At 41.5% G+C, this 27,831-nt stretch overlaps 1 protein-coding gene across 5 annotated transcripts; it reads left to right on the plus strand.

Annotated features, from left to right (window-relative positions):
* The first annotated feature begins 768 nt into the window (after positions 1 to 768).
* znf512b (zinc finger protein 512B) lies at positions 769 to 27,199 on the plus strand. 5 transcript variants are annotated; one of them, XM_044351197.1, is made up of 18 exons: positions 771 to 1,007; positions 1,509 to 1,731; positions 3,245 to 3,379; positions 12,168 to 12,247; positions 12,397 to 12,525; positions 12,838 to 13,013; positions 13,125 to 13,408; positions 13,517 to 13,588; positions 14,364 to 14,498; positions 15,821 to 15,948; positions 17,141 to 17,233; positions 19,898 to 19,996; positions 20,552 to 20,812; positions 20,953 to 21,291; positions 21,629 to 21,730; positions 21,904 to 21,966; positions 22,212 to 22,310; positions 23,312 to 27,199. In XM_044351197.1, the coding sequence occupies exons 3-18, from the start codon at positions 3,247 to 3,249 to the stop codon at positions 23,648 to 23,650; spliced, it is 2,532 nt and encodes an 843-aa protein (XP_044207132.1). In that variant the 5' UTR covers positions 771 to 1,007; positions 1,509 to 1,731; positions 3,245 to 3,246; the 3' UTR covers positions 23,651 to 27,199. The 5 variants fall into 5 exon arrangements, with proteins under 5 accessions (XP_044207136.1, XP_044207132.1, XP_044207133.1 ...); XM_044351198.1 differs by having other exon boundaries at positions 1,554 to 1,731; XM_044351199.1 differs by having other exon boundaries at positions 771 to 1,731; positions 20,654 to 20,812.
* Positions 27,200 to 27,831: the final 632 nt, after the last annotated feature.

A 27,831-nucleotide genomic window follows, 5' to 3' on the forward strand; every position in this document is an offset into this window, starting at 1 on the left:
ATTTTTACACGTAGATTACATCATGGTTTCAGATGATTTCCACTAATGGGAAATATTAGGCCACGATAACTGGCACCAATCAAAGAGAGAGACCTCTCTGTGTGTGTTTTGACTGAAACTGAGCGAGGTGGCAATGATGCCGTGAATGATTCATTGAGTGAGCTGTGATACAGGGAAGATGTGGGTTCACACCATATGTTAAACATTTATTATTAGCTCAGTTACATGGGGGAAATATCAGTATTGTGCACATAACCAGCAGTAGCAGCTACAGCAATTAAAACTCCAATGGTGTATTGACTGTAGGCCTTAGCTGTCATTAACATAAATAGGATTAATAGCCTTAATATTGACCTTGAATTTGAGGATTATAAAGCCATATATATATATGTGTGTGTGTGTATATATATATATATAAATATATAATGAACAAATGCATTATATGTGTTGCTATGTAGAGCTTTTTTCCTCTAATTCTTGTAATTCAGCATTTTTTTTATTTTTCCAAATTTTGGGCATATTTATTATTCCAGTGGTTTTTGGAGAGGGGTATTGGCAGTGACTGACTAAAGCATCGGCCTACAGTAAGGTAATGACAACTAGAATAACCTACAACAGACTGGACTATAACCATTTTCTCTGTCTGATTTGTTAAAACCGCTATAGGTTGGAAGACGCATCGGGAGAACATATCAGCAACTAGATTAAAATACTTGGCGAAGGTTGATTTAAGGAATTTAAGCCCTGACCCCTTTTTTTTCGTCAGGAACGAGCGCCGTTACGTCGGAAGAGCAGCACGAGCCGGTATCGCAGCGACTTTATTTGACAGAAACCCCAATATTAAATCCGCTCGATATAGATAATAATAACGCGAGAGTTTGCAAGTTGCCTCAAGACTGTAGTTGCAACTGTCAAAGGTGGAGTGGATACGCGCATGACCCAACACACATTACTGTAATACTGTACACGGCCGCCGAGATAATATCCAAAACCGAAATAATCCCGAGGTAAGGAACCGAGGAGTGTACCAAAACCGACCGAGGTTTGGCGTTTCTGCTGATTTTCCTTCGCTTCGTTTTCTTTTACTCTAACCAACTGTCTCGCAGTCGTCGAAATTAATGCACTAAACATATTTTTGTGCCTCCCTTTAGCTCCAGCCAGCGCAAGGATTTTTTTTTTACTCCTCCTTCGTAATAAAGTCGCCATTTTGCTTCACTGCCTATATAAACCATCCCGTATTCTAATATTTTTCCTCAAGGAGTCGGGGACCTACCTATCTTTCGTGGCTATTTCTAATATTTCTGGAGTGTTTAACGAGAAGACAGAGGTTGGAGAAGTGCCTCGTGGTATACATATTAATGCAGGAAAGGAGGGGGGGGGCAAGGCAATTGGAAACTGGGAATAAGGTGAAAGTATCCAGGATTTCTTTTCATGTACAGGCGAGATTGTAATTTCTCTTCTCCTGCCCGTGCTCTTTTTTTCTTCTTCCACCTCGTCGTCGTCTGCAGAGCTGGGGGACAGGACGACGGTGACGACTGTCCGCTTCCTTTCAGGCCCCCCAACCCCGGTCTGACCGGTCCTTGACGCACAGCAGGTGTGATTGCCATGTAACATAACATTGGTGGAAAAACGCCCACTTAAGGTGCCTGTCTCCTGACCCCCCCTCCTCCCTCACGTGGGTGACCCGGGGCCACCCGGCCCCTAGTGCTGGGTGACTGCCCGACAGTTCAGGTAGGTGTGGCCGAGCAGGAGGAAGAAAGTCTCTTTTTTATTATTTTTTTTTATTCTCATGTTAACCACATAAATAGGCAACTCTGTAACCTCGTTGTCGTTGACACACACACACACACACATACACACACACAGCATGGCAGTGTGCCACGTGCGGAGCTAAAATACTTATTTCCAGGTTGGTTTGTCAGCAGATTGTGTGAGAAGATGTGAGTGGGAGTCATCAGGTTTTGTTGTGTCTAGCTAAATGTATGATAATGTAGGGTTGTCATTTACTTGTAGAAACACCAGCTAAATAAAATTGAGGGGTGTTTAACAAATGGCAAAGCAAAAATAACAAATGTTATATCCTACAAGAATGTTATAACATACAGTAGGAAATAAAAATGCATTGCATACAAAAATTATAGAAACCACTACTGAATCTCACCATTAAATATAACAATCATGCTTTTTTTATTTAAAGGATACTTCAGTCATTTTATTATTTTTCACCAGTCAAGTTTTAATTGCTAGTCTGTAGTTCTCAACCCTTCTCTTCACACGTTCACACATCATACAGGAACAGGAAGGCGTCCACTGTTTGTGTGTGCACTATTTCTGCAAACTGCACCGTGCAGCGAGCTCACCATGCCTCTAAAGTCAGATTATTAACAACAAAGTCTGAGCATATTATCACTGTTGACAAATGAGCCATCATCGTTCAATGTACAGTGCATGGCATGGCGTGTAAACGGAAACTGAGTGGCCCCCACTGGGTGACCCTTTGTGTGCTGTTGTAATTCATTAGGAGAGTGACATGAATGTGTGCTAAGAGAAAGCATGTTGGATCGTAATCAGTCCCACTTAGCATAATTAGCGATTGTCAGCCTTCATCTATTAGACTGTCCCATGCTGACGGGGAATGAGGGTTCAGCACCCAGAACTCATAGCTGACATATGACTTGCTATGGACGCTGTTGCCATGAAAGCTAGAACACATGGTTGGACAATTCTGTGTAATATATAAACTAGTCAACAAATGAGGATTAGCTTACTGAAAGCAAAAAAACTTGCTGACCATGTGACCTGATCAAGAGATGCATCACTGGTTTTAAATAAAAAGAAAGGCTAGGCAGCTCAGGAAAGGAGCTTTGTACCCCCCTGCCACCTCTCTCCCCTCTCTTTGGCTCACCTTTTGTCTAATGGGCAGAGCATGGAGTTAGTGTGTAAGTCAGAATATTGATTTTGAAACGAAACATGGAAGGTCACACCCTCATTACCTCTGCAGATGATGTGTGTGCCTCCAACTCAGATAACCTTCAGTCCGACAGCACCGATGGCCGACATGAAGAAGCTGCTTTGTTGAACAAGGAGACAACATCATCACAGACTATTGATGCAGTGGACATTGCTAATAATGTTTTGACAAGCAATGGAACAGGATTAATGAGCGGTAGTAGAAAGCATCCAAATATTGCCTCCAGCTATCTATATCTCTTGTGTGTTTGTGCCCCCTCAACTACCATTGCAGGCATGGAGAGCCCAAGTGGCCCCAGGCTTGGGAAGCTGTCCTCATCAGGGCTGCCAAGGGGCCGGACCTCCAAGCATGGACATCCCCACGAGCCTGTTAGAACCACGGCAGGCCCTGAAAACAACAACAAACATAGTGAGTGAAAAGCCGCCGCACTTTGTTAAATAAAAACAATGTGCGACTTTAGATCTGTGCTGTGTTTCTTCACAGATTGTTTAAAATGTGGGAGCTGGGGGAGCTTTTGTTTGTGTGACCCAGGTTTGCTCCTGGACTTATTCCAGGATAAATTCCATTTGGTGATGGAGTGTAAGAATAGCTCTTGTTTGCTTACATGACATATTAGCACATATGCAGTTTATTGTATTGTTGCACATTTGTCTCTTTGGCTTTCCATTGGCTGGACTTTTGTAATTCTAGGCTAGCTGTTCAGGATTTCGCTGTTGTTTCCAAAGGTTTTGAGCAACATACCATACATATAACTGTGTCTGCTGCTTTTTTTTGAATAGGTTATATTTTATTAAGAATCAATGGTTCCCCAGCCTCAATGTAATTCTACCCCTCGCGCCACAGAAGGGCCTGGAAACTACAACATTTTTCCTCAGACTGCCTTACAGTGAGAAAACCAAACAAACAAGTATTGCCAAGCACTGACATGAGTGAAACCCCAAGCCATCTGGATGGAGATGGAAGATTTTGGAAAGAGAGAGCCGGACTGGGGAATTATGTTTCAATCCAATAACCAGCAGATCATCATGACTTTGTTAATAGAGTCAGGCAGACATGGAAAACTGGGGCTGTTTTAATATGACCCAGTTGTTTTGGTTGCTACAAAATACCCTCTCAAACCCAGACACACACAGCACCAAAACTAGACTAAGGTGCTTCAATTTGTTTTCTTTTCGTGTTAATATTCAGCCCTCTAGGCTGGATTTGCATGCCAGCGAGGGTGCGTGCATGTGTGTGTTTGCTTGCTTGCTGTGGACAGTAATGCAAAACTTATCCTGCAAGATAGAAGTAGAGTGCAGGAAAGAATAGAGCAGATTTTTTTTTTTTCTCACAGTGGTGAATCCATTTACTGAAGTGTTTTCATTTTTATGTCAATTTCTGATTATCTGCCTAACCTTACGATGGTCAGCGCTCACAGGCTTGCAGTATGGTCTCCAGCTCCTCGTTGTCTACAGGCTGCCGGTTGATGTGTTGTTTCTTTTCTCTTGAAGAATTTATTGTAGCAGAACACAGTGTATTTGAGTGACAGGTTTTTCTCTGCAGCCTCTCAGAGTCTTATGTTTTATAGATTTTTTACACTTTATTACTCCATAAACAAGATGTTTTTATAAATCAATCAGTGCAAAGTTGGTGGTTGGCTCTGCCTTGATCGTTTTGAGACTGAAGGCTAGAATTGAGTGAAACACACTTGGCTGAGGTTCAGTAATGAGTAACGCTGATGATTGTGGGTGTTGGTGTTTGTGTGTGTGTGTGTTGAGGTAATGCTATCACAGGTGATGGCTTGGACCTGGTTTTTACGGGACTTTTTCCGGTAACTTAAGCCTCTATTGTTTTTGCTTGTCTGTTTCATTTTCTTTTTCCATAGAAGCTCTGGTTTGACTCTCATTAATGCCGAGCTTCTCGGAAATACGGCTACAATAATTATATCAGTGTTTTTGATACTGTAAGACTGTTTTTTTTATGTCTGTGTTAAGGACAGCTTCCAGCACAATTTGATTGCCCAAGATATGAATCTACATTCCACTATGTTGTAGTTGAAGAATTGTCTTGTTTGGCTGGAAAGTTGCTCTTATCTGGAACATTACCAGGGGTTTCCCTAGCCTTTAGAGAGGCTTAGTTGGTAACATTGCCAGTGAGTTTTATGTGATTCTCTAAGAACACCCAGCAACCTTAAGGGGAAACACAAGGCTACTGGAACACACACAGAATCTAGTGTAACTGTATAACAGTATGAATTCATTTAGACACAACGCAGAGCATAAGAGATGCATGAGGAATTTTACATTTTCATTTCAACAAGGTCCTTGATTACTGTGACATTTGTATTCCCTGTCCACCACACCATATCTGGTGTGTGTTATGACCCACAGAAGTGCATTTGAGGGTAAAGCAGGAATATTTTAGGAAAGGGTCATGTGATTGTGATTAGGCTTCCTCCAGGAAAATTCCAACTCTGTGTATATCCAAATACTTAGCCTTTTTATACAAGAAACCATCTTCTTCAATTTGGCCTCCTTTTACTTATTACTCATCAGTGACTGGCTTGAGCTTTCTATATCTAATGATGAGGAGAAATGCTACAGTGCTAATCATAATGAGTCTGGCGCTAGTTTGTCTATCCCAAGGGGGCCGTGAGCCTCGGTTTGGGGAAACAAAGGCATCAATATCTAAGGCTCCCTGTAGAGGATTTTCAGTGCTCAGTCTATGCCCATTGTACACAATGTGCTCTTCAGATAACCAGATACCACATAATCTGCCCTCTTCCTGCTGGTTGCTTTTCATTTTTCACTCCATGCCTGTGAAAAGTTTGGAAATGGCTTTTTGTATTATCACTTTGCATGATGTAACTCTGAAAAAAATGCTGTCTGGCTAGACTGTTTTTATACCAGTGGTTTTCTTGAAATTCCTCTGTGTTTTCATACATGGAAACAAAGACTGCAAATTAGATGCGTGTGCTTTCCTAGAGTGTAAGTAGTGTGGTTGAGCTGTCACCTTGCCACACCAGACACCTCACAGAAAAGGATGTGGTCTTGAGGGTGACTTGCTCTCTCTTTATATCTCTTTCTTCCTCATTCTCAGATATTTTTCATATTAACATCTTATTGGCCGTGGTTTTGTCTTTTTTTTTTCTCCACCAATGCTCTGAGCTACTGACAGTAAAAGTATTTGGACAGAGCTAATACTGATCTGCCAAATTCTTTAGGCAAGCCTTCAGATTAGACCCGTTTCTGCAAAGATTAATGCAAGCATAATGAGTAGAGTCTAGGTGTGTGTGTGTGTGTGTGTGTGTGTGTGTGTGTGTGTGTGTGTGTGTGTGTGTGTGTGTGCGTGCGTGCGCGTGCGTGCGTGCGTGCGTGCGTGTGTGTGTGAACATCCTCCTTCTTTGACGGAGAGTGGTGCAGTACCCTACCTGATCCCGGGACACATTGTCCACTGGGCACGCTGTATGTAGTGGAGGTGGGTGCTCCTGTCTTAGGAGGTGCTGTCTCTATCAGTACGGGGAGGGGTAGAGAGTAAGTGGGTTGGATTATTATATCTGCATAGGTTTGAATGCCTCCGGTTATGTGTGAATGTTAAATGTTCTAGTTTGTGCTTGAGTGTTTGGTTTTGTTTGTGTTTACATGTCTCTGTATGTATGTGTGCATGTGTGTGTGTGTACACACGCATGTGTGTTCTCAAATGACAGTCAACTACACAGACTGCACGACATCATTTCATTTCAGGCCCATAGTCACCATCTGCTGACCCTGCATATTTGCCTCAGCACCAATCTCTCAGTCGTCCTCTATCTTTTTCTTTCTCTCACTTTCTCTCACTTGTTTGTGGTCCCATTCTTCACACATAACTGTCACTCCTTTTCATTTCATCCTCCTTCAAACTCTTCATCTCTTCCTTGTCACACCTACTTATTATTATTACCATTATTATACAACATCACCATTTCTGCTAGCTTCCATTCCATCTCCACAACCCTGTTTACCCGCTACCCCCACTACTCGTCCTCACTCTTTTCACGTCTCATATTTCTTATATTTTCTAGTTCTCGACCTGTTGATGCATTGAGTCTCTCAAATTGGTGAATTACCAAAAGATAAAATCGATAAAGAGCTATAGATCGGAGAATGTTTGTTTTGGAATGAAATTGAATTATGGTGCTTTTCTCAGCCTGATGCTGCATCTCGTTTTGAGGACAGTCCTTTGTCATATTTGTCACACCTTTATTTGGCAGGCTTGAGGATGGCAGATGAGAAGGAGTACAGGGAAATGGAAGAAGGTAGAGATTGAGTTGGTGAGTCACTGTCCATAAGGAGGGCACTGCAAACAGTCTGGAGCAGGCATTGTCTGTCTGGCTCGCATATACTGTATGCACTGTTGCATAAACACGTACCTTTTTTCATGGGTGCTGTACATGGACTGTGTGTATACCACAACATGCCTCAGTGATCTGTGTATATTTCTCTAATTTTCGATCCAGTCAGTCTTAGATTTGAAAATGTTTTATTTGCTTCACTGTCAGTCCACCTGTCATCTCCCACCTGTCATCTTAGATTTTAAAATGTTTTATTTGCTTCACTGTCAGTTCACCTGTCGTCTCCCAGGAATTTGCTGGCCACATATGTGGCCAGTCATCCGAAGCTGTTGTGATTGGATGTCACTAAACACACTATTGGCCATGGGCCAAATGGGCATCAGGCAATAGATTAGGTTTCCAATAATATGAAGCATGCAGCTGATGTGGAAAGCTGTAAAATCAATGCAGGTCTGAAGAGGCTGCCGAGGTACTGTGAGTCACCAGATAATGTAGCAGAAATCTCGAACCTAAGCTCCTTCCTTTGATTTGACTGTTTTAAGTGTGGTTTAGTGGGGCTAGTAAACTGATAGTCTACCGCAGGTCAGTGTGGTGAGTCTTGGCCTCTACATAAAGTGATTCCCTATACAGTAGTTCAGACCACTGGAAGCAGTAAAAATAGTTTTTGCTTAGGACACTAACTTTTCTTTGACTGGGCACTAATTACCAGTGATTTAGTAAGGAGATTTCAAAGCCAAGTCTTTTTTTATTTTAGTCATAGAGTAGTACAATACATTATGTCCTCAACAAATATGCATTATGTCCTTAACAAATATATCTCTTAGAGCCACTACTTATAATTCACCACTTTGGGGTCCCCATTGGTAGTATCAAAGAATGAACTGTCACAGTGCATGCAGGTACGTTGTGGCTTTAAAATACGTATGAAACCGATAGCATCATCATACCTAGGAAATCTGCACCATAAAAAGTAACAGATGACGTTGGCACTTCTCAGTTTCATCTTTACAGTCAGATCTCAACAGGTTATGACATTCATTTATTGCCTTTGGTTTTTGTCCATGACCCACTGTAACACTTAAAGACTGATAAAGATTTCCAGCAAAGAATTATTTCATTTTATTAATTATTAGAGGGTGGGAAAAGGCAAAGAAAATAATTTGTATTCTGCAAATATTTCTCAGAAGTTATAAGTACATCTGTAACATAACAAAGTAGTTGAAAAATGTTTTTGTGTGCATCAACAAGTATACAGGATATATGTAAGAGGATCGCATAGATACAGAGTCACACAGAAAGAGAGAGAGAGGGAGGGCAGAAAGAGAGAGAGATAGATAGAGAGAGAGGAAAAAACAAAGAGAGTGAGAGCCAGAGAGTCTGGTTTTCCTTCAGTTAGTCAGTGTCTGGGTAGCAAGACTGTTCTGGTGCTGCTCCACCTCTCCTCCTCTTACTCACTGTCTGGAATCAGGCCTGACTGGGAGGGAATTATGGGGACGTCTTCAAAGAGAGGTGCGTATATGATGGGAAGGTTTATACTGTGTGTGTGTGTGCATGTGTGTGTGTGTATGTGTGTGTGCATGCACATGTGTGTGGGGGTGTGCATGTGTGTGTGTGTGTGTGTGTGTGTGTGTGTGTGTGAGAGAGAGAAGGGAGGAAATGAGAGCACAGGATGAAAAATAACATGTAGGAAAGTAGGAAGTAGTAGGAGGTGTGTTTGTGCATATGTGTGTGAGTGTGAAAGTGGCAAAGTGCTGACATGCCGATAAACAAGTGAGTGTGTAAGAGGTGGCACCATAAGTAAAAACACAGAGGAAAAACTGTTGGCCAGTATAGTTTACACATACAGGAGATGGTTACACTCTGCCAGTGTGTTTACTCTGCACTGTGTCAAGGTGTATCAATTTCTCCATCTATTGTCTGTTGAGATTGAGGAAGTAGTGATCCGATGACTCCTTTCCATGGAGTTGTGTCAGCGGTGAGTGGTGTTTGTATTTGTGTGTGTTGTCTTTCTAAACTACAGTATGTCTAAAGCCTACTGTGCAGACACAGACAAAGGCTTCTGTGTGAGTGTTTGTCGAGGAAAACAAATGACTGTTCTGTGCGCGTGTGTGTTTGTTGGTAATGTGTGCACCCTTGCACTCAGGGGGAGCAGTTGCAGGCGTAGCTAGGAGAACTCAGAGGTTATTTGAGATCATTAGGCAGCTGCCAGCACTCCTGGGTCCTGACTCTTCTCTTCTTCTTCTTCTTCTCTTCTCTTCTCTTTGCCTCTTTTCTTTTCGCTACTTCTCCCTTCTCTCCTCTGTCAGGGTTAACCAGTGCGGAGCAACAGTTGCAGACAGCTGGGAGCGAGTCATACCCTGACATTAGCTGAACAGCTGTTTTATCCCCTTGGCCTGTGCCTGAGAACCGAGGTTTAGATTCGACACAATGGGCCTGCTTTGTTTCATATGAAGACAATGGTTGTGAGTGTGCTAGCCATATTCAAGCGAGCAAAGCAAAGTAAAAGATATTGAATACATTTTAATGTGTTTGCATATTTCACCCTGGGAAAGACAAGTCTGCTGTTGTATATATTTCATTTTATAGTATGTTTTCACTTGCACCTGCACTGCCTTGGCTTGTGTGTGTACATGCCTATTTGCATCTTAGCCTGCTGTATGTGGGCCTAATTGTTCTGCTTGCTGGAAAGAGGCCTCTGATAGTGATAACTAAGACAAGTGGATCTTATTCCCATAGCAACAAGAACATATCTTTCCCAAGAGCAGAATTCATTAATTATGCCTTTCTTTTACAAGACCTTTATTTTCTAAGACAGGAATTAGAATGCATGCTCAATTTCCTCCTCAGCACAAGAGCTGCACCGCCGACTGCATCACCTCTACAGCTGCTACCCAGACAGCTAATAGAGAAATGCTCTGCCGCCTGGAGAATATTAATACACTCATATCCATGCACACACATCACACACACACACACACACTGGTAATGGTTTTGTGTGCTTGTTTGTGTGTATCATTGTGCGCTCGTATGTGTGCGTGTGTGTTTACACCTTGTGTCATGAACTGTTCCCAAACACAGGCAGCAACATCGTGCTACTTCTCATTCAATTTTATTCAGCCTAGCCTTTTTTTTTTTTTTCCTTATTATTTTGAGTCTGAAGTAAAAGATTACATATAATCTGTCAGCCTGTGTTTGTGTCTGTGCTCGTGAGTGAGAAACAAAAAGAAGACAAATGAGGGGGAAAAGGGAAAGTTGATACTGTGTAATAAAACACAGAGGGAAATGAGAGGGGGAGGTCATGGTAGGTTAGGCCTGGAGTGTTTTTTATACACATTAACATCATTGACGGAGAGAGATGTTTTTGGGTCTGAGCCTATCCTTTTGCCAACATGAGCTGTTTTTGTATGAGCATTGATGGCAGGAAGTCAATTCATTTATTTGATGAAAAATCCTCCAACCATTTTTATAATCCCGGTAGGCACACAGAGTGCTCTGATCCAGTTTGGGACCCGTCACAAATGGGGCTGCACAAGGCATGTGTGCATCCTGTCACTGCTTGTCAATGAGTTTGCAGGAGAAGAAAGCAGTTGGCAGACACAATGTCATGTTCCACAGCATGGGGAAGTGAGACGGATTTAAAAGAGAGTCTATGCAAGACCAGTGCTGCATTCCACTTCACAACAAAGGACTATCATGATCTCTACTTCAAGTAGTTTCCCTTTGACATTTTCTAGATCTGATAGAACCGAATAGGTTCTAGTAGCATCTCTGTCTGTCTGCCTCTTGCTTTGTTTCTGCTGCCGCTATCCGGTCTTGCCAGATCAATGCAGGGGGAGTTGAGAGTACATGTAAAGATAGATCATTTTGAAGAGCAGAGTATAGCTCAGCTCCTACCTGCAGCACTGTCATTCAGTATTCTGCTTGGTCAGAGAAAGAAGTCATCCGCCTCTGCAATTCTCTCCTATCTGTCTCAGCATCCCTCTGCTCTCCTCTCCTCCTTTTGTCACCCCCATACCCCCATACCCCCCCTCCCCTCTTACACATGCATACACTCATCCTCAGCTCTCTCCATCTTCCCTCCCTCAGTAGCACACCGTATAGAGGAAATGGAGTGCAAGGCTGATAGTGCAGAGGTCTAATTGTAGCCCAGAAAAGAGAAGTAATGAGCCAGTGCACTGCCTGTCCACTGAAGTTCCCATGGAGAAAGATCGGGAAGGGTGTGGGGAGGTAAAAGGAAGGAAAGTGAGAAAGCTAGACATGGGGTGTGAAAAGAGGGAAGCAGCAGCATGAGAGATGGAGGGAGGGAGAAATAGAGAGCAGAGAGAGCTGAGGCAGTCGGTCTGCTGTGTGCTGTGTCAGAGGTTCACCCAGGCACTAGCGATTTATAGCTGATCTATTTGGCTCAAGAGAAGGCCTTTACCCACACTGCCCTCTCTCTCCCTCCCCCACTCCTACACACATGCACATAGAGTACATACACAGACTCATACATGCACTCTTTCTTCCTCTGTTTCTCTGACAATCACACCTGACATCCCAACACTGTTTACTATTCAAACCCACCACCACAGCTGTACTTATTTGTTTTTGTCATATGTGTTTTTATCCATATTTAGTTTTAATCTGTGAACATATTCGGGGATTTTGAAGGTTTAAAAAGGTATTTTACTCAAGTTGGGCATTTGTGTAGCTCTGTGAAACATAACGGAAGTGTATCTAGAAGTGTGAAGATACATATAGATAAGATACATATAGAACATAGCAGGTCTGAATGCAACTAGTGTTTGAGATTCTAATGATACCCATTGTAATTAAAATTTATACTCCATGAATAATGAGGCACTGACGGTGTTCTGCGCTAAATGGTTTTCTCTCTCATTTTGCCAGGTCCTGTGTGTGATGAGCCAGCAGAGGGGAAGAGGAAAGGTCGTCCTAAAGCAGAGGTGCAGGAACTGAGAAGCATCCCTGTGAGTATCTCTCTTTGAACTGAGTGGGTGTTTGAAGTGGGCTTCATTCCTCCTGCACAGAGTAGGCAGCTTCCCATGAATATGCACAATATACAGTATAGCGATCATCCTTGCATGTATTCAATTCTCTCTTCCTCACCCCTGAGCAGGCCCATATGATAGTACAATGGAAGGAAGAGTTTAAGCGCCGCTCCAGGGTTAAGTGTCCGTGTTCAGGCTGCTGGTTAGAGTTTCCCAGCATCTATGGCGTCAAGTACCACTATCAACGCTGCCAGGGGGTGAGTCACTAACCTCTGCTCTTTCCTGCTATGCGGCTAATTCTACCTTATGCTTCAGAGTAGACTTTAACAGTGGATCACAGTGAAGTATAAGAGAAACACATTACTTTTAGAGTATTTATAATGCTCACGTTCCAAATATGTAGTGGTTATTGATCATACATGATCAATTAGTTGTGCTATTTCAAGAACATATGATTAGTCGACTGAAAGCTTCCAGTAACAGCTACGGTACCCACTGTTATCTATTTTGTGTAGGGAGGGAGCTCTCTCTCTCTAAATCCCCTCTCCTCACGTCTGTGTTTGTATCAGGCCACTGTAACCGAGAAGCTGAGTCATGGCTGTCCCTACTGTGAGGCAGCATTTGCCACAAAGGTGCGTCTGCAGAAGCACAAGCTCTGGAACCACCCAGACAGAGTTAGTATGGAGCCCAAGGACGAGCAAGCTAAGCTTCAAAAGACCCCTGTCAAGTCCAACACCAAGAAAAGGTGACTGGAATTTAGAGCTCAAATTTCCACCCACACTGACCCACATAATGGTGTTAGTAATGTCATAATGCTGACTGCCCAAAACTGTCCTTGCTGGGTCCGTGAATTCAGGCCCATGGAGAACAGTCCCCCCTCTCCGGTGTTCTTCAAAGTGAAAAAGACCCACGAGGTGTCGACGCCCTCTCAGAACGGAGAGCTGGCCCACCAAAAGAGTGAGAGGAAACAGCACAACCACAGCCAGCCTTCACAGCAGATTCACCAATCCCTGCCAGTCCAGCCTCAGTCCCAGCAGTCGCAGTCACAAAGCACGTCGTCTGACGCAGGGGGCAGTGAAAGCGAGGGGGGCAGCCTTCCACCTTCTTTCCCTGACGAAGACCCGGAGCGAATGAGACACAGTAAGATTACAGCATTTCTTTTGGAACGGACCGCATATTCTCATTATGTGCACCGTACTTGTGTTCGTGTTTGACCCTTCTCTGCTCTGTGTTTTTCTCTTGAGCCAGGACGGAAGCAGAAAACGCCCAAGAAATTCACTGGAGAGCAGCCTTCTATCTCTGGAACATTTGGATTGAAAGGTAGAACCCAAAATTTCCCTCACCGCATATTTTTGTTGACAGTAAACAATGTTTTATTATGAAAACTTAGCCAGAAGAAGCAAACAACATTGCACAGGATATTAATAAGTGAATAAATGAAGTTGTGAAGAAGAGACTGCTATTATGTGCTGACTGATTCATCACTGATTACTGAACATTGGAAACAACTGTTGGAAGATAGGGATTGCGGGTTGGAGGCTTGTTCAGATCAACCTTACCACTCATGTGATTGGCTATAATGAGTGATTGTAAACGATCCCTACTGCTACTGATCGTTGGTACTGGCCTTTTAACCTTTCCAACTGTAGAGGTGTTTCATATCCTGCTTAATGAATGAGTGACTCACACACCAAGAACATATACACAGCCTTCTCTCTCTCTCTCTCTCTCTCTTTCTGTCTCATTCACATGCTGAAAATGTTCAATGACTCATATACTGTAGCATACTCAGAGCTGTACTACCATCACTTATCAAATAATTCATCACAGTTTACTGCTCTCTCGTGCTGTCTTTCAATCCATTCCAGTATAACTCAAAACAACCTCCTTTTGTCATTTTCTACCCTTTTCTCTTTAGAGACTTTTTCTTTTTTATATCCAGTATCAACTTTCCCTTTTTTAGTATTTCTCTTGTTCAGCATTGTCCTCCATCTGTCCCTCTTAGCTTGTATCTCTCATTTTACCTTTAATGGGAGTATTAATCACTACCATGACTGTGTATCTATGTGTGTCTATGTGTGTGTGTGTGTTGCAGGTATGACTAAGGTGGAGGAGAAGCTGAAGGCAGGCCGTGCCAAGAGATCGGAGGGGAGTGGGTTCACTGAGGAGCCTCAGAGAAGACCTTCTTCAAGTCAGACCTCCAAGAAAGACCCAGCCACGACCAGCTCTGGTAAACACCTAGATCAACTTTTTAAATGAAATAATTTGCCCATATAAATGTATCATTTGACCTTACTTTATTGAATGTAAAGCCTCTTTCACACATAGTTTCTTATTAAATAACTGGATAACCTTTCAGGCACCGCTAGTGATTTTCTGTCTTGCACCTTTTCACACATGCCATGGCAATGGAATAGATGGGGCAAGGGACAGTCCAGCAGATGGTGGTCATGCAACACTGATGCCAACTGAGGGGGGGGTTAAGGCAGGGTTGTATGTGTATGCGGCGGAAGCTGCTCTTATTATCCTCGGGAACATGGCAGGCGAGGAGCTGTTTTTGTCCAGTACCAGTGTTCTTGTAATATATTTAGTATTCAACAAGTTAGCAAGACAAATCACCCTCAAAATCGTTGGCAAGGCAACCACAAACAAGTGGTGGATTCAAATATGTCATCAGCAGAGTCTTTTGATTGGTTCACTCGCTCCACGTGAAAGCGTCTTTCGTCAGACAAACGTAACCCTTTACGTGCTTTTCTCTGCAATGTTACTGCTTTAATTCACAATACAGCCATACCGGAATTTTCCTTGAAATGTTACTTGGTCTTGAGGTGGGAAATTGGCAATACAGATTTCCCTGAATATCGATCCCTGCAACCATTCACATGCATATGAGTCCATGCAGGAAATGTTGCATGTGCACTGCATGTGTGAAAGGGGCTTAAATATTTTTTTCTACAAAAAACAACTTAGCAAGTCCATCACTGTTGAATGAATAAACTTTCATTATCTGACCATTTCAATATTGGTTCTATGGAAACAGTTTGGTCAAGTTTTATGCCCAGCCCCAAGTTCAAAGCTTTTTAAAATATCAATTCAAAATGACATGAAATACCTGCTGGATGCAGAGACTGAGTTTATGACTCTGACAACTTGTGCCAAACTTCTTAGCTGATGCTGACCTGATCAGCCAGTTTTTATGTCAAAAATTTAAAAACAAACCAAGTTTATGACAAAAAAATGATTAATCCAAGTATTAAGGAGGTGAATAATAGCAGGTATAATACGATGTGAATATGATATGGATACAAAATAAAGCTTATTATTATCAAGAACTTCTGGTCTCGCTTGCTGTTCAGGAAGCAACCGGTCAGGGATCATTTTACATCAGTGACTCTTCTCTACACATTGTTACTTGCCAACACAAGCATAAAATTCAACTGTTAGACAAGAAACCAAGGAAACTAAGTACATAAAAGGAAATGTTATATCCACAAGGACATCATACCACTGATATGTGATTGGCTGACAGAGTAATATCCTCATGTTTTTAAGGTGCTGTTCCTGACACCCAATGGCAGCGAGCAATCTCAGAGCGAGGTGAAGTGGTGTGTCCCACCTGCTCCATCGTCACCAGGAAAACAATCCATGGCCTAAAGAAACACATGGAGATTTGCCAGAAGGTCAGTGGGCGATACAGCCGTCCATCACACTGGGAGAGGAGTGGGTGGGCTGTCATAACTTCTCCTAGAGCTTGCTGTGAAACCAATAAAATTGTTTTCCTATCAGACTAGTTAATACCAGATTTTTTTTCCATTTACTGCATTCGCTTCTAGATGTATGTCCTTAATATTAAACCATTATGTAATACCTGCTGAATGCTGTGGGTAGGCAGTTCATTTGGAAAGCAATCTTAAATCTGTTACTCTGTTACATGTGACACCATGCAATACAAATAATGTGCTAATACAACTGCCTAGAATCCATATATTATATCAACAAAAAACAGTTTACATATTGACAGGACTTTTCTGAATCATAATTGTTAGAAAACGTTTCTCCTGTCTGGGTATGAAATAAAACTCTCTCAACCCAGAGCTGTAATTTTCACACTGGATTATAACTTTGACTGCAACATAATAAGACACCCCCCTAAGGACCCCATTGCGCCGGGTATGGGGAGCCGTTACAGTAAAGATATTGATTAGAAGGTTGTACAAATAATATCAGGCTATATCTCAGTAAAGTCCGTCTCCCATTTCCTCATGTAGTCTCCTTTATTCCTTTTTTTCTGATATGAAAGCCAATATCCGTTGAAATGGATCAAGGATCCTCCCCCGTGATCCATTTCAGCTCGGACACATACGCCGTTTGTTTGCATTGCACTCAAACGTTGTAATAAATGAGGTAGGAAGTGAAGCACAGGAAAAAGGTAATCCAATGAAATTATATCGAGTTTTTTCTGGGGACAATCCAGCTTGAATGGCGCAGTGGCCTCCAGGCCCTCAGAGAGACGTGTTCCTACAGTCATTTTAATGGCTCCTCGGCCCAGTGGCCTGTGTGACTCTATTAAAGTGACAGTCTGCCGTTAAGCAATGACAAAATCATCACATTACCACTGGGTCACTCACCATCAAAACCCCTGTGTCACTAAGTCAATACTGTGTCGAGGCAAGACCGCTACAAAAAAGGAACACAGTGTGTTAAATTGGTTTTTTCTGGTTCCCAAAGTTTGCCCTTTGTTTTGATCAGTTATCCACTAATAACACACACTATTAGGTTACAGATAAAATGTTGCTATATTGATAGATCGAATAAAGAGTAAAGCAAGCAAGAGTTGGCTCCTTGATAATTTCCCCCTTCAACCCCCTGCAGCTCCAGGATGCCCTGAAGTGCCAGCAGTGCCACAAACAGTTCAGGTCCAAGGCTGGCCTCAACTACCACACCATGGCTGAACACAGCACCAAGGTACACCTGCAGAGGTGCACACGCACACATATGATCTTGTAATGCCTCACCTTCAGTGGTGAAATTCAAAAGTTTCAAACAGTTGTTGGCGCCCTGTGAAGGTTTTGGGATTCAAAGAACTCATGTTTCACCACTGTCACACTGACCCACTGAACAGGGTAGTTAGGCGCTAGACACCACACCAAAGCATCACACCCATTCAGAAAGAGGTCACACTTACACATGACTCTATGTATGGAAATCCACCATATACTACCGCCAGTGTCAGTTTTCACCAAACCCAGTGAAAGCTGACACTAGCAGAGTGTCTAGCATCTACATGTAGATGACCATATAAGGATGAGCTATACTACAGTACATTTAATCTGTTGCGTACTCATTGTTAGCTGTGATGCCCTTCTCTAAAAAGTTGATCTTGGGGTTTGCAAACAATCATACATTTGAACTGGTGATTGGTATTCTTGTCCTTGAAGTGCTCATATTTCTTGCAGCTGTTTTAAGTCTGACAGTAGAGAGCCTCATTAGGATATTATCATGACTCTCTGCATTAGAGCAATGGTCCTGCTATGATGTTTGCTGAATAATTCAACATTGCCTGATTCAAAATGTATCATGAAAGATTAATGAGTGTACATGTAGAAAAGCTTGTGGCATGCCGCACGTGTGTTTGTGTTTTTGTGTGAGAACATTTGCCAATAGTATATGATATAGACTATGTGCACACGCATGTGAATGTGTGTTGGAGGTTTTGGGTGTGTGATGTTTGGCAGTTTAAAAGTAATGATAGATGGCTGTGCCAGCTGTCGGTTACTTAAACTGTTTGATACCGCCATTTGTCTTCAGTCTGGACCTGTTGTACCCTGACCTTATTGGCGGCATTCCAGTTCAGCAGAGCAAGAGACAGCACTTGTTGGTGTGTTAAAACTAAGATCCTCAAAGGTTTCATCAGGTAGTTCTCCTTAGCAAACTACCAAACTTTGCTGCAACATTTTCAAGATAATTAAAACTTTTGTGACGGACTGAAAGCCATCATCATGTTAATTCTACGATCGTGTGTTGGCTCTCTGTAATTGTGCATAAGACTACAGTAGCTGCTGATTAAAGCAAGGTTTTATCACAAGCACATTTGACTAATGTCATACTCTTTATTTCTTTTTTTACCCAAGAAAACTTTGAACAACAGAAAATACTAAATCCAAGACTGGAGGACAGGAGGAAATCTGTGCTTTCTGCTATTATATCTGTGTATCTAGTTAATAGCAGCAATCACATTATTTATTGTTGTTTATGTTATTGTGTATATTGTTAATGTGTTTCTGGGCATATTTTTTAAGCATGTAGATAACTGAAAGGCCAAGTCGTCTTGACTTTTATGCAAATATTTCTGTATACGGCATATATTTTTTATATACAGAAGCTGTTTGGGTCTTTGACTGGACTGTATAGATAGGTATAATAGCTTTTTCTGTGTAAAGAGGTTTCCACTGTACTAGGTGTTGTGTTTGTGGCCATGGAACACAGAGAGTGCTGACAGGCTTGGTTGTCTAAGGACATTTACAGAGGTGTTGTGTCTGTAAATATGACCCTTTGGGATACACTGAGGTATTGAATTTTCCAGTGTTCCTACTCTATATATCAATCCACAGTACCTTTATATCCTGTAGGTATAGAAGTGTGTTCATGTACTGGATACTGCAAAAAAGATTTTACTGATTCATTTACTCCTTTATACATTTTTGTCATTTTGTTTCATCTGTTAAAGTCCCTGGTTCTTTCACTATTTGTGTTGAATCTTTTATTGATTTTTCCATAATTTCTACGTGGAGCCAATTGTTCTTGTCTCTACAAGTAGTGTTTTGCAGTTTGATTTGATCTTTATATGATTTGATATGGTGTTTGCACTAACCCTTGGTCCAGTGTGTTGTCAGTGTGGTCACATGGCACAGCCTCAGTGCAGTGTGGGAAAACACAGCGGGCTGACAGAAGGACAGGGATCACCCACTGAGTTTGACCTTGATGTCGCTGTTGCCACTGTGATACTGCCGCCTATTCTCTCGCTCTCTTTCTCTCATGCCTGCTCTTTTGTTCTTTCTCCGTCTCATAGAGGCATTAAGAATACATGCAGATGTAGTTTCATGGTTTCTTCCCCTGCCAGCGTAAATCAAAGGCTGAGCTGGTGTCTGTTCTCTCGCCTGCAGGCTTGAGCGTGATTTACTTGACTAGTGAAGTACTCTGGCGGTATCTCATCTCCTCCTTACCTTGACAGAAAGCTAGGGTTGAGTCTCAGTCATCTCAGTTCTCTCTCTGTGTGTTAACACATGAGAAAACACATGAAGTTCGCCCCACTGGGATTCCTCAGTAAGTCCATACTCTCTCCAGTCCCCTGCACTTCTCTTCTTTCTTCTCCCTGGCAGCCCTGCCATCTGTTGTTCTGGTCTTTGCTGGGGTTTGGCACCAGCCAACACTTGAGTGAAAACATGAGTTTGACAGTTGTCATAAACATGCCTTGAGTAACAACCTCACCATGAAACCATTTAATGATCCTGGCACAGTGTGAACACCAGAGATGGAAAACACATTTTCATCACCATTTTTTTTAAGTCGGGGGGGGGGGAGGTGTTGTGGTGGGACACACTAATGCGACATTGTGTTTGTTCCCCTCAGCCCTCGGGGAGTGAAGGCCAGACGGGGGACGAGCATGAGGAGAGAGAGAGGCTGCGCAGAGTGCTTAAACAGATGGGACGAATCAAGTGTCCTAGTGAGGTATGCACTCCCTCTTTCTTCCTATGTCCCTTTCTTTCATTTCTCTCATTCTTTACTATCCTTGCTTTCCCGTGTCCTTCATTTCCATTTGTCCAACTTTTTTTATCTTTTGTGTCACATTTTCCTCTCTCCTCATCTGCCAGTTTCGATTTTGCTTCTCCCTTTTCCTCAGGCCCTGTTTTTGTGTCTGCCTCCTTTTACCTCTCTCCCTCCTTTTTCCTTTATGCCTTGTTCTTGACAAGTTGCCCAAAACCACATCAACACCCTGCTTCCCATTACTCACACTGGAGTGCAAAAGACAGAGAGAGGAAGAGAAAGAGCTGCAAAAAATAGACTCTCTACAGTGACATGTCTTCATGCTGAAAAATGAGCAGTTTCTTCCTGTTTGCCTGTCTTTTTAACACTAACCACAAAAATATTGACCAAACGCAGCAATATTGTTCCATTTTGCTCCACTTACCCAGTTCCCTTCTTAATGTGTGTTTTCATTCTGTCTCATTTCTGCCACTGGCCTCATCCAATCACACAAACATTATGGGTTACATGTGTATACAGGGCTGTTCAGCCCATTTCTCCAGTCTGATGGGCTACCAGTACCACCAGAAGCGTTGTGGAAGAGAGTTCTCTGATGATGAGAAGCCTGTGTTTCTCTGCCAGCACTGTGGGAAAACCTACCGCTCCAAGGCTGGCAGAGACTACCATGTACGCACTGAACACTCCCCGAGCATCACCACCACCATGACAGCCACCACCACCACCAACAACAACAACAAGGACAATATCACTGACACCAACAACAACACTGGCAAAGAGAGGGTAAGAAAAGATAAGATACATTACAGTACAGGAGACAAGTCTTTTTTTTCCATATACTGTTTACAAGGATTTTTCACTAGATTTTAAGAAGCTAAATTTTATTTACATGTTCCACTCAAAGTTTCCTACTGCTCCTCCAGGTGGTCTCAGAGGAGTCTCCATCAGGTGGCAAAAGGGAGCAAAGCCAGCCTGAGAAGAAGGACTGGCAAGAGAAAGCACCATCCAGCCAGCCTATGGAGAAGGAAAGAGAAGCCAGGGAGAAGGACAGGGAAAAAGAAAAGGACAGGGAGCGAGTCAAAGAAAAAGCAGTACAGAACGAGGTGGAGGTGGACTTTGAACGGACCCCCAGCGGTAGAGTGAGGCGCCGGTCAGCTCAGGTGGCAGTGTTCCACCTGCAGGAGATAGCGGAGGATGAGCTGGCCAAAGACTGGGGAACCAAACGCCGCATCAAGGATGACTTGGTGCCTGACAGCAAGAGGGTGAGGATGGAGAGTAGATCCATTATGCACACATGATCCACATGTAGACATAAGTAGCAGACATAAATGTGTAATCGTCTCACACACCTGCACAGGTACAGATGTTCAGCAGCATTGTAAACAAAGATATAAGAACCAACACACATACAGAAGCACACACAGGATTACACACTGACACACATCAAAGCCAATCTTACCATGAAAAGGCTCCACACACACTCCAGGTGTAAGTGGTGAAAAGTGACGTCAAGAGATAAATATGTCCCCCTGTCTATCTGCTCCTTCTACACAAGATTCTACCAAGATTACTGCTAATAAATGCTCTCTTTGTGTTCAGTTAAACTACACTCGTCCTGGCCTCCCCAACTTCAGCCCAGAGTTACTAGAATCCTGGAAGAACCAGGTCAAGGAGAAGGGCTTCATCTGCTGCACCAATGAAGTGAGAGCACTGACATGTTTTTTCAATTCCCATATTTAAATAAAAGAAAAAAATAAATTCAGGGATTTGTCTTACCATTGAGCACTATGTTTATTTTTAAAAATTGTTTGCTATTGTTTTCACAGGATGTGTATTGGGTCAGTTTGTTCACTTCTTTTTTGTTTTTTTCTCAGAACTGTGAAGCTGTCTATTCTAGTGTGTCTGGACTAAAAGCTCACCTTGCCAACTGCAGCCAGGTACAAACACCCACCTGCAGCAAAGACACCACTGACACCACTACAGACACTACTACTCTGCAACCTGCATGTATCCCTGCAAGAGAAGACAATGCAGTATAATGCAGTATAGCAATAAACATGAACCGTAAAAAAAGAGATGATTTAAAAAAAAAACAATTAAAAATAAAAGTAGAAGAAGAAGTTGAACCTGATTTGAAAACAAAGTAATAGAAAACATAAAAATGTGTGTGTGTGTGTTGCAGGGTGGTGGAGAACTGGGGAAGTACACCTGTCTGATCTGTCAGAAGGAGTTTAGCTCAGAGAGCGGTGTCAAGTACCACATCAGCAAGACACACTCACAGGTGGGTCAGACTCAGTGTTAACTTCACAGGTAGCCTTAAAACAAGCCCATTCCGTTGGTCATTTAGTATCATTGTAGTTACACTGTCACAGGCGGTTTTTCCATATCTGTTAATACAGAGTCAACCCCGCCAGGTTGCAGAAGATGGTACATTTATCTTGTGATAACATGGTGTTAACTTGTTGGGAAACAAGATGCTTATGTTGTGCAACAAAGTCATTAACTTGTGGAAACAGGTCATGTTGGCTCATATATATAGATGTTCAACATATAGATCTTGTTCCAACACAATAACAACATTTTCCCACTGTATAATAGCTTATTCCCATAATGTGAACATCTTAAACCTGCAGTGCGGAACTTTTACATATAAATGAACATCTGTTAAATTCAAGCCCTTGCCAGGCGAGTTCACACATTGCTGATTAAGCCTATCACAGCAAGATAAATCTCTCTGTATTTCATAGCATACAGAGTTTTTAAATCTCATGTCAGGAGGGACATTCCCGCACTGGCTGTTTAAATGCGCACCCAGAGACTTCTGCTGGCCGAGCCGGCTAACTTCTGGTTAGCCCTCTGCTAACTTGAATGGGGATAAAATAATTTAATCATGCGGCTCTTCTAGACTTTTCAAATGTTATCGGACCAAATGGATCAAATTCTGGTAGTGAAATGAGTCATTTTAGGGGGTTGTGTGACACTTGAAACAATTTACCCACCATTTTACAGCCACAACAGTAGTGATGGAGTAGGTTACGGTGGAGCTTATGACGTAAGCACGTGTCAACAGTGTTTTTGTAATTACTCTCCCTGCCAGAAGGGGGAGACAAAAGTCCCGAACTCCAACTTCAAATAATTACCTTTTTTTGGGACTTCAGGGGCACCATAGTACTCTTTACAGACATTGTGGTTTACAATTGGAAGGTTATACAGATGTATACATGTTCCTGTTTCTTCTTCACAGCTTGAGTTCATCACTAACCGTGTGTTTTATTGCCTCAGAACTGGTTCCGTGCAGCAGCCAGTCAAGTGGTCTCCAGTAGCAAGACTAAAGTGCCAGAGGACAATGGGATTAAAGCTGAGGTGAGGAACGGTGCCACCACTGGCAAGAAAAGGGGCCGCAAGCCCAAAGACCGCCCCCCTGTGGTTGCCCCTCTCCAAACAAAAACTGAAGCACCTACCACTCCTCAAAACTCAACCCCTGCTGTGACCCCTTTCTCTGGCCCAACACAGTCTCCCACCCAGATCCCCGACCCTACGGACAGTGCTCATTCAGGCCAAAACAGACAGCCCAAGGCCGCCAGAAGAAACAAACCCAAGAGGCTGTCATTGTCAGAGTAGCTCTGCTTTTGTCGACCCAGGAGCCAGAGTGGACGCTTACTGTAAATGTTATGCCAGGAAGCTAACAGACCTTTCTAACTCCACAAGGACTTGGCACTGAGAAGAAAGATGAATCAACCATTAGGAAGTAAAACATTTAGTACAGACTTCAGATCTTGGTTTTGAAACCCCACAGTTAATGTGTCTACTGTTATACACAGTACTCATGTACCAGTAGTGTTTTATTTCTCCATTCCACTTTTGTCTCCTTTTTAAAGCCCACCTTTCAGTTTCTGTACTCACAGCAGGGGTGTCAGTAGTAATCAAATCCTGAATTCTACGTGAATAGCATTTTCTAAACAGAAATAGTATTCCTAACAAATGGAGTGTACTTCTCTCTACAAGATTCATGTTGTGTTTGAGAGGTTTTAAAAAGGATATTCTATTAGCATGGTGAAGTCATTTAATTATAGATAGTGTTTTCACATTTTTTTCACAGATATACTGTACTGTGTACATAAACAATATCTATATCTATATATCTATATACTCAAAGCAATGATGCCATCTGTCATTACAAAGCCTAACACGTCCAATTGGATCATGAGCAATCAGAATTTTTGCAGTGTGTGCTGTAGTGCAATGTTGTTTTGAACTTGACTTTTTTTTTTCCTGATTTGACTTTTATTGTTTTTTACTTTTTATGTTTTAAGTAAGCAAATGTCATATAAGCTAAAATGTCGGTCAGTTGTTAATCATATTCCAGTCTGTTTTTCCTACAGCTATGTGGCTATCATTTCAGTGACATTTATCTTTAGTTTACCTGCATCACATAATGATGGAAGGTATCTGCTTTGAGAACCATCATTAAGTGTCAAAAGACTATTTCCACAGTTCTTTTACACTGAAGTTAATAAGCAGAATACCCAAAAAGTGATTAACGTTTGAATATACGTTAATCACAATAATACTTAATATGGCATTGTTTAATGAATTTTAAACAAAAAAAAAACTTGAAGTATTCTGACTAAAATAGGACTGGCAAAGCTAAATGTTTGACAGAAGGATGAATTATGTGTGAAGCTTGTTGCACCATTGCAGCACAATCAAATGAGGTAACATCATTTTAAAAAGAGGCCATATTTTGGCTACTGCTTTAGCTTGAATCAAAGAGCTGAGAAGAGAATGCTATCTTTTATAGAGAGGCTGAGGAAAATAATCTTTTATTAAACAGAAAAATTGCAAATGAAGATTCACTTATAGTAATGTATATGAATTAATTCCTGGACGCTCAAAGTTATTGCCTTGCACTTTAACCCTTAACCCTTCTCGCTCCCCTCTTGTATTTTTGCACTCCGGGATTATTCAACCTAACCTAGTGGCTGTCAGGCACAGGAGCGGGAATATTTTACTCTCATGAAAAATTAAACTAGAGAAAGACTAAATTTGTCTTTACATGGGTAATGAGCAGCATGGTTAACTCTTTCTTGTTAGTATATGTAATCCAACATGACCATATAATTTTGACTCACCACACAAAGCCATAACTGGTCTTGTTGAATTTTAAGGCTGCTTTACCACTTACTCTAATGTTAGTTTAGCTTCATATTTAAAAGAAAAAAACAAATATTATCAAATTACTTCCATTTCAAATCTAAAATGTGTGCAATCAGAGAATATTTTTCACTTTAACATGTTTAAAGTAGATACTTGAATCCACAGTTATTGATTATTTGAGCAAATGAAAAGTTCATAATTGTCCATAAAAATAATGACTTGCTTGCTTAAAAAAAAGACAGATCATAAATCTATTTTATATTCTCTTGTGTGTATTACCTAGATAGCAATCTGATAGCTTTGGATAAAGTTGTAATGTGAGGATATTCTGGTAAGATAATAAGGGTGCTTTACTTGCCACTCTACCTTAAGGACCTGTTACAACTCAGTAAGTCCACTAATCCATCCTACCTTTTTCTCCTAACTGGCAAGTCCTCTGAATTTTTGCACCAACAAACGTCAATGTCATCATTTAAATCAAGCACTGATGTCAACGGATCATTTTCAAGAAACATTTCATTTGAAATTTATCTGTGTGTCCCAGGTGGTGTCATCCCTACGCCGTGACCTTTTTATATAGTAAAGCAAAGATTTGAGCTGAATTTCTCCATTTTTAATCAACTGATGGAGTGTATTCAGGTGGGGATGGTTATGCATGTGTCTGTCTCTGTTAGTGGGATGGACCTCTTACCTTCTATCCAGGTTCAGCTGGTGGAGAGGAAAAGTTAGACAAGCACTGATTGGTCCTCGGACCTTTTCAATATGAGTTGTCCAGACCTTTGTGTGTGTGTGTGTGTATGTGTATGCGTGTGTGTGCGCGTGTGTGTGTGTTAAACATTTAGCACCTTTGTAAGACTGGATGTCAGAATTGGTAACACTTTTTGTTGAGTGTTATGCTGTGGCACAGAATCAGTTCATCAGCTGCTTGTTACTCGTTTCATTAATAACGTCACATTGACTGTGTTTACCTGACAAGCTTTGGTGTTGCAATATGATAGTTTAGCACTGCTTTTAACAGTGGGTATTTTATATTTTATCACACCCTTTACTATCTGTCTTCCTATGATGTGGAAAACACATATCTATCCCGCAGTGTGAGCTAACTGCAACATGTTTAGAGAGTACAGCAATACACCATATTTAGCTGGTTTTGTTGGCTTGCTGATATTTTGATATTGATGTGTCTTCTCAAAATTGTATGGCTTTTTTCACTCCCCTACTTTTATTTGTTTGCTTTGAAAATGCTTTTTACATATTATGAAATCTAAAAAAAAAAAAAAAAAGGTTGAAAAAATTTGTAGACCACAAAGAACATTGTAGGCCTATGTGTCGGCATACACTGTTATTTTATCCATTTTGATGATGCACATAAATTGAGCTTTTTCAGTACACGATGACAAACACATTGAGAGAGTCCTTTATTATCATCTATTCAATATGGGACAACAAGGCATATGTATATGTGTTTGTTTCTGTATTTAGTGCACTTACTATACCATGAAATAGGCTTGAAATAGGAGTGTTGTTGGAGCTTTCTAGTTACCTGGACTGTGTGTGGTGTGACTTTTGTACCTGGAGAAACAGCAGGCTCAAGTGTCTTCCCTTTATCAGCAATATTGTTTCCAAAACCAAGGTTAATCCTTAGAAATCCCATTAGACCACCTCAGAATTTTACCCTTTTATTTGGACAACAGTGGTTCATTTTGTATGCTACCTACTTGAAAAGCAGGAAATGGCATCCACTTCTGTTGTCGGGGCCATTGTGGTGAAACTGTTGAGAGTTTTAAGAGATGATGTTGTAGCTCATAACTGGTTATGATATATAGGTAACAGGTGAAATGAGACTAATGATGTATTAAAGATTTCCATATTTGAAATTAAGCTGTATAGTACCTAACATAGGAGGCGTCACACCTCCTTTGAGTCTGAGCTGTTACAATTTTTCTCCCAAACTTGTTGTATTACCTGTGCATTAGTATCCCTCAACTAATTAATAAAAGTTTGTTGACTAAATTTGTGTCAACTATGTTTGTTATCCAGCGCACACATGCCACAGTGGATAAAATGTAACAGACCTTTCTCACGGTGGACATTTTGACTTGTCAAACAAAGGTGTAACTCATAAGATCAATAATGGCAGTACTCCTATGTGACATTTCCCCTTTCTTGTTTTGTACATGCTGACTCACTGACAGGCAGCCATCAATAATTAGTTACACCTGTCTTTTTCCTGCTGACATGTTAAAATGTCTGCTGTGAAAGGGGTTTATTGCTAAAATGTAATTATTTAAATGAATAATCCAGCTTTTATAATTACATAAGGGTCTTTCCTTGTGCTATGAGTGTGTGAGATATTTCACATTTTCATACTGGCTTTTATCATTTTAATGCAGGATTTATTACAATTCAGACATACAGATACAAATTGACACAGAAAGGTTATTGTATTTATACTTTTAATGCCCTACTTTAGTTGTAATTGACTTTTGATTAAGTTCTGTATTATGAAGTCAAATAACTTTAAACATAAATAAAGTTTTATAACTTTGATGTATATCTATAATTGTGATATAACTGAATCATAGAAAAGTTTTACGAGTCAAGATTCGGATCATAAATCCACTCACACGTGGCCTGGTGAACCT

The sequence above is a fragment of the Thunnus albacares genome, chromosome 5 (assembly GCF_914725855.1).
Source record: "Thunnus albacares chromosome 5, fThuAlb1.1, whole genome shotgun sequence".
Taxonomy (NCBI): domain Eukaryota; kingdom Metazoa; phylum Chordata; class Actinopteri; order Scombriformes; family Scombridae; genus Thunnus; species Thunnus albacares.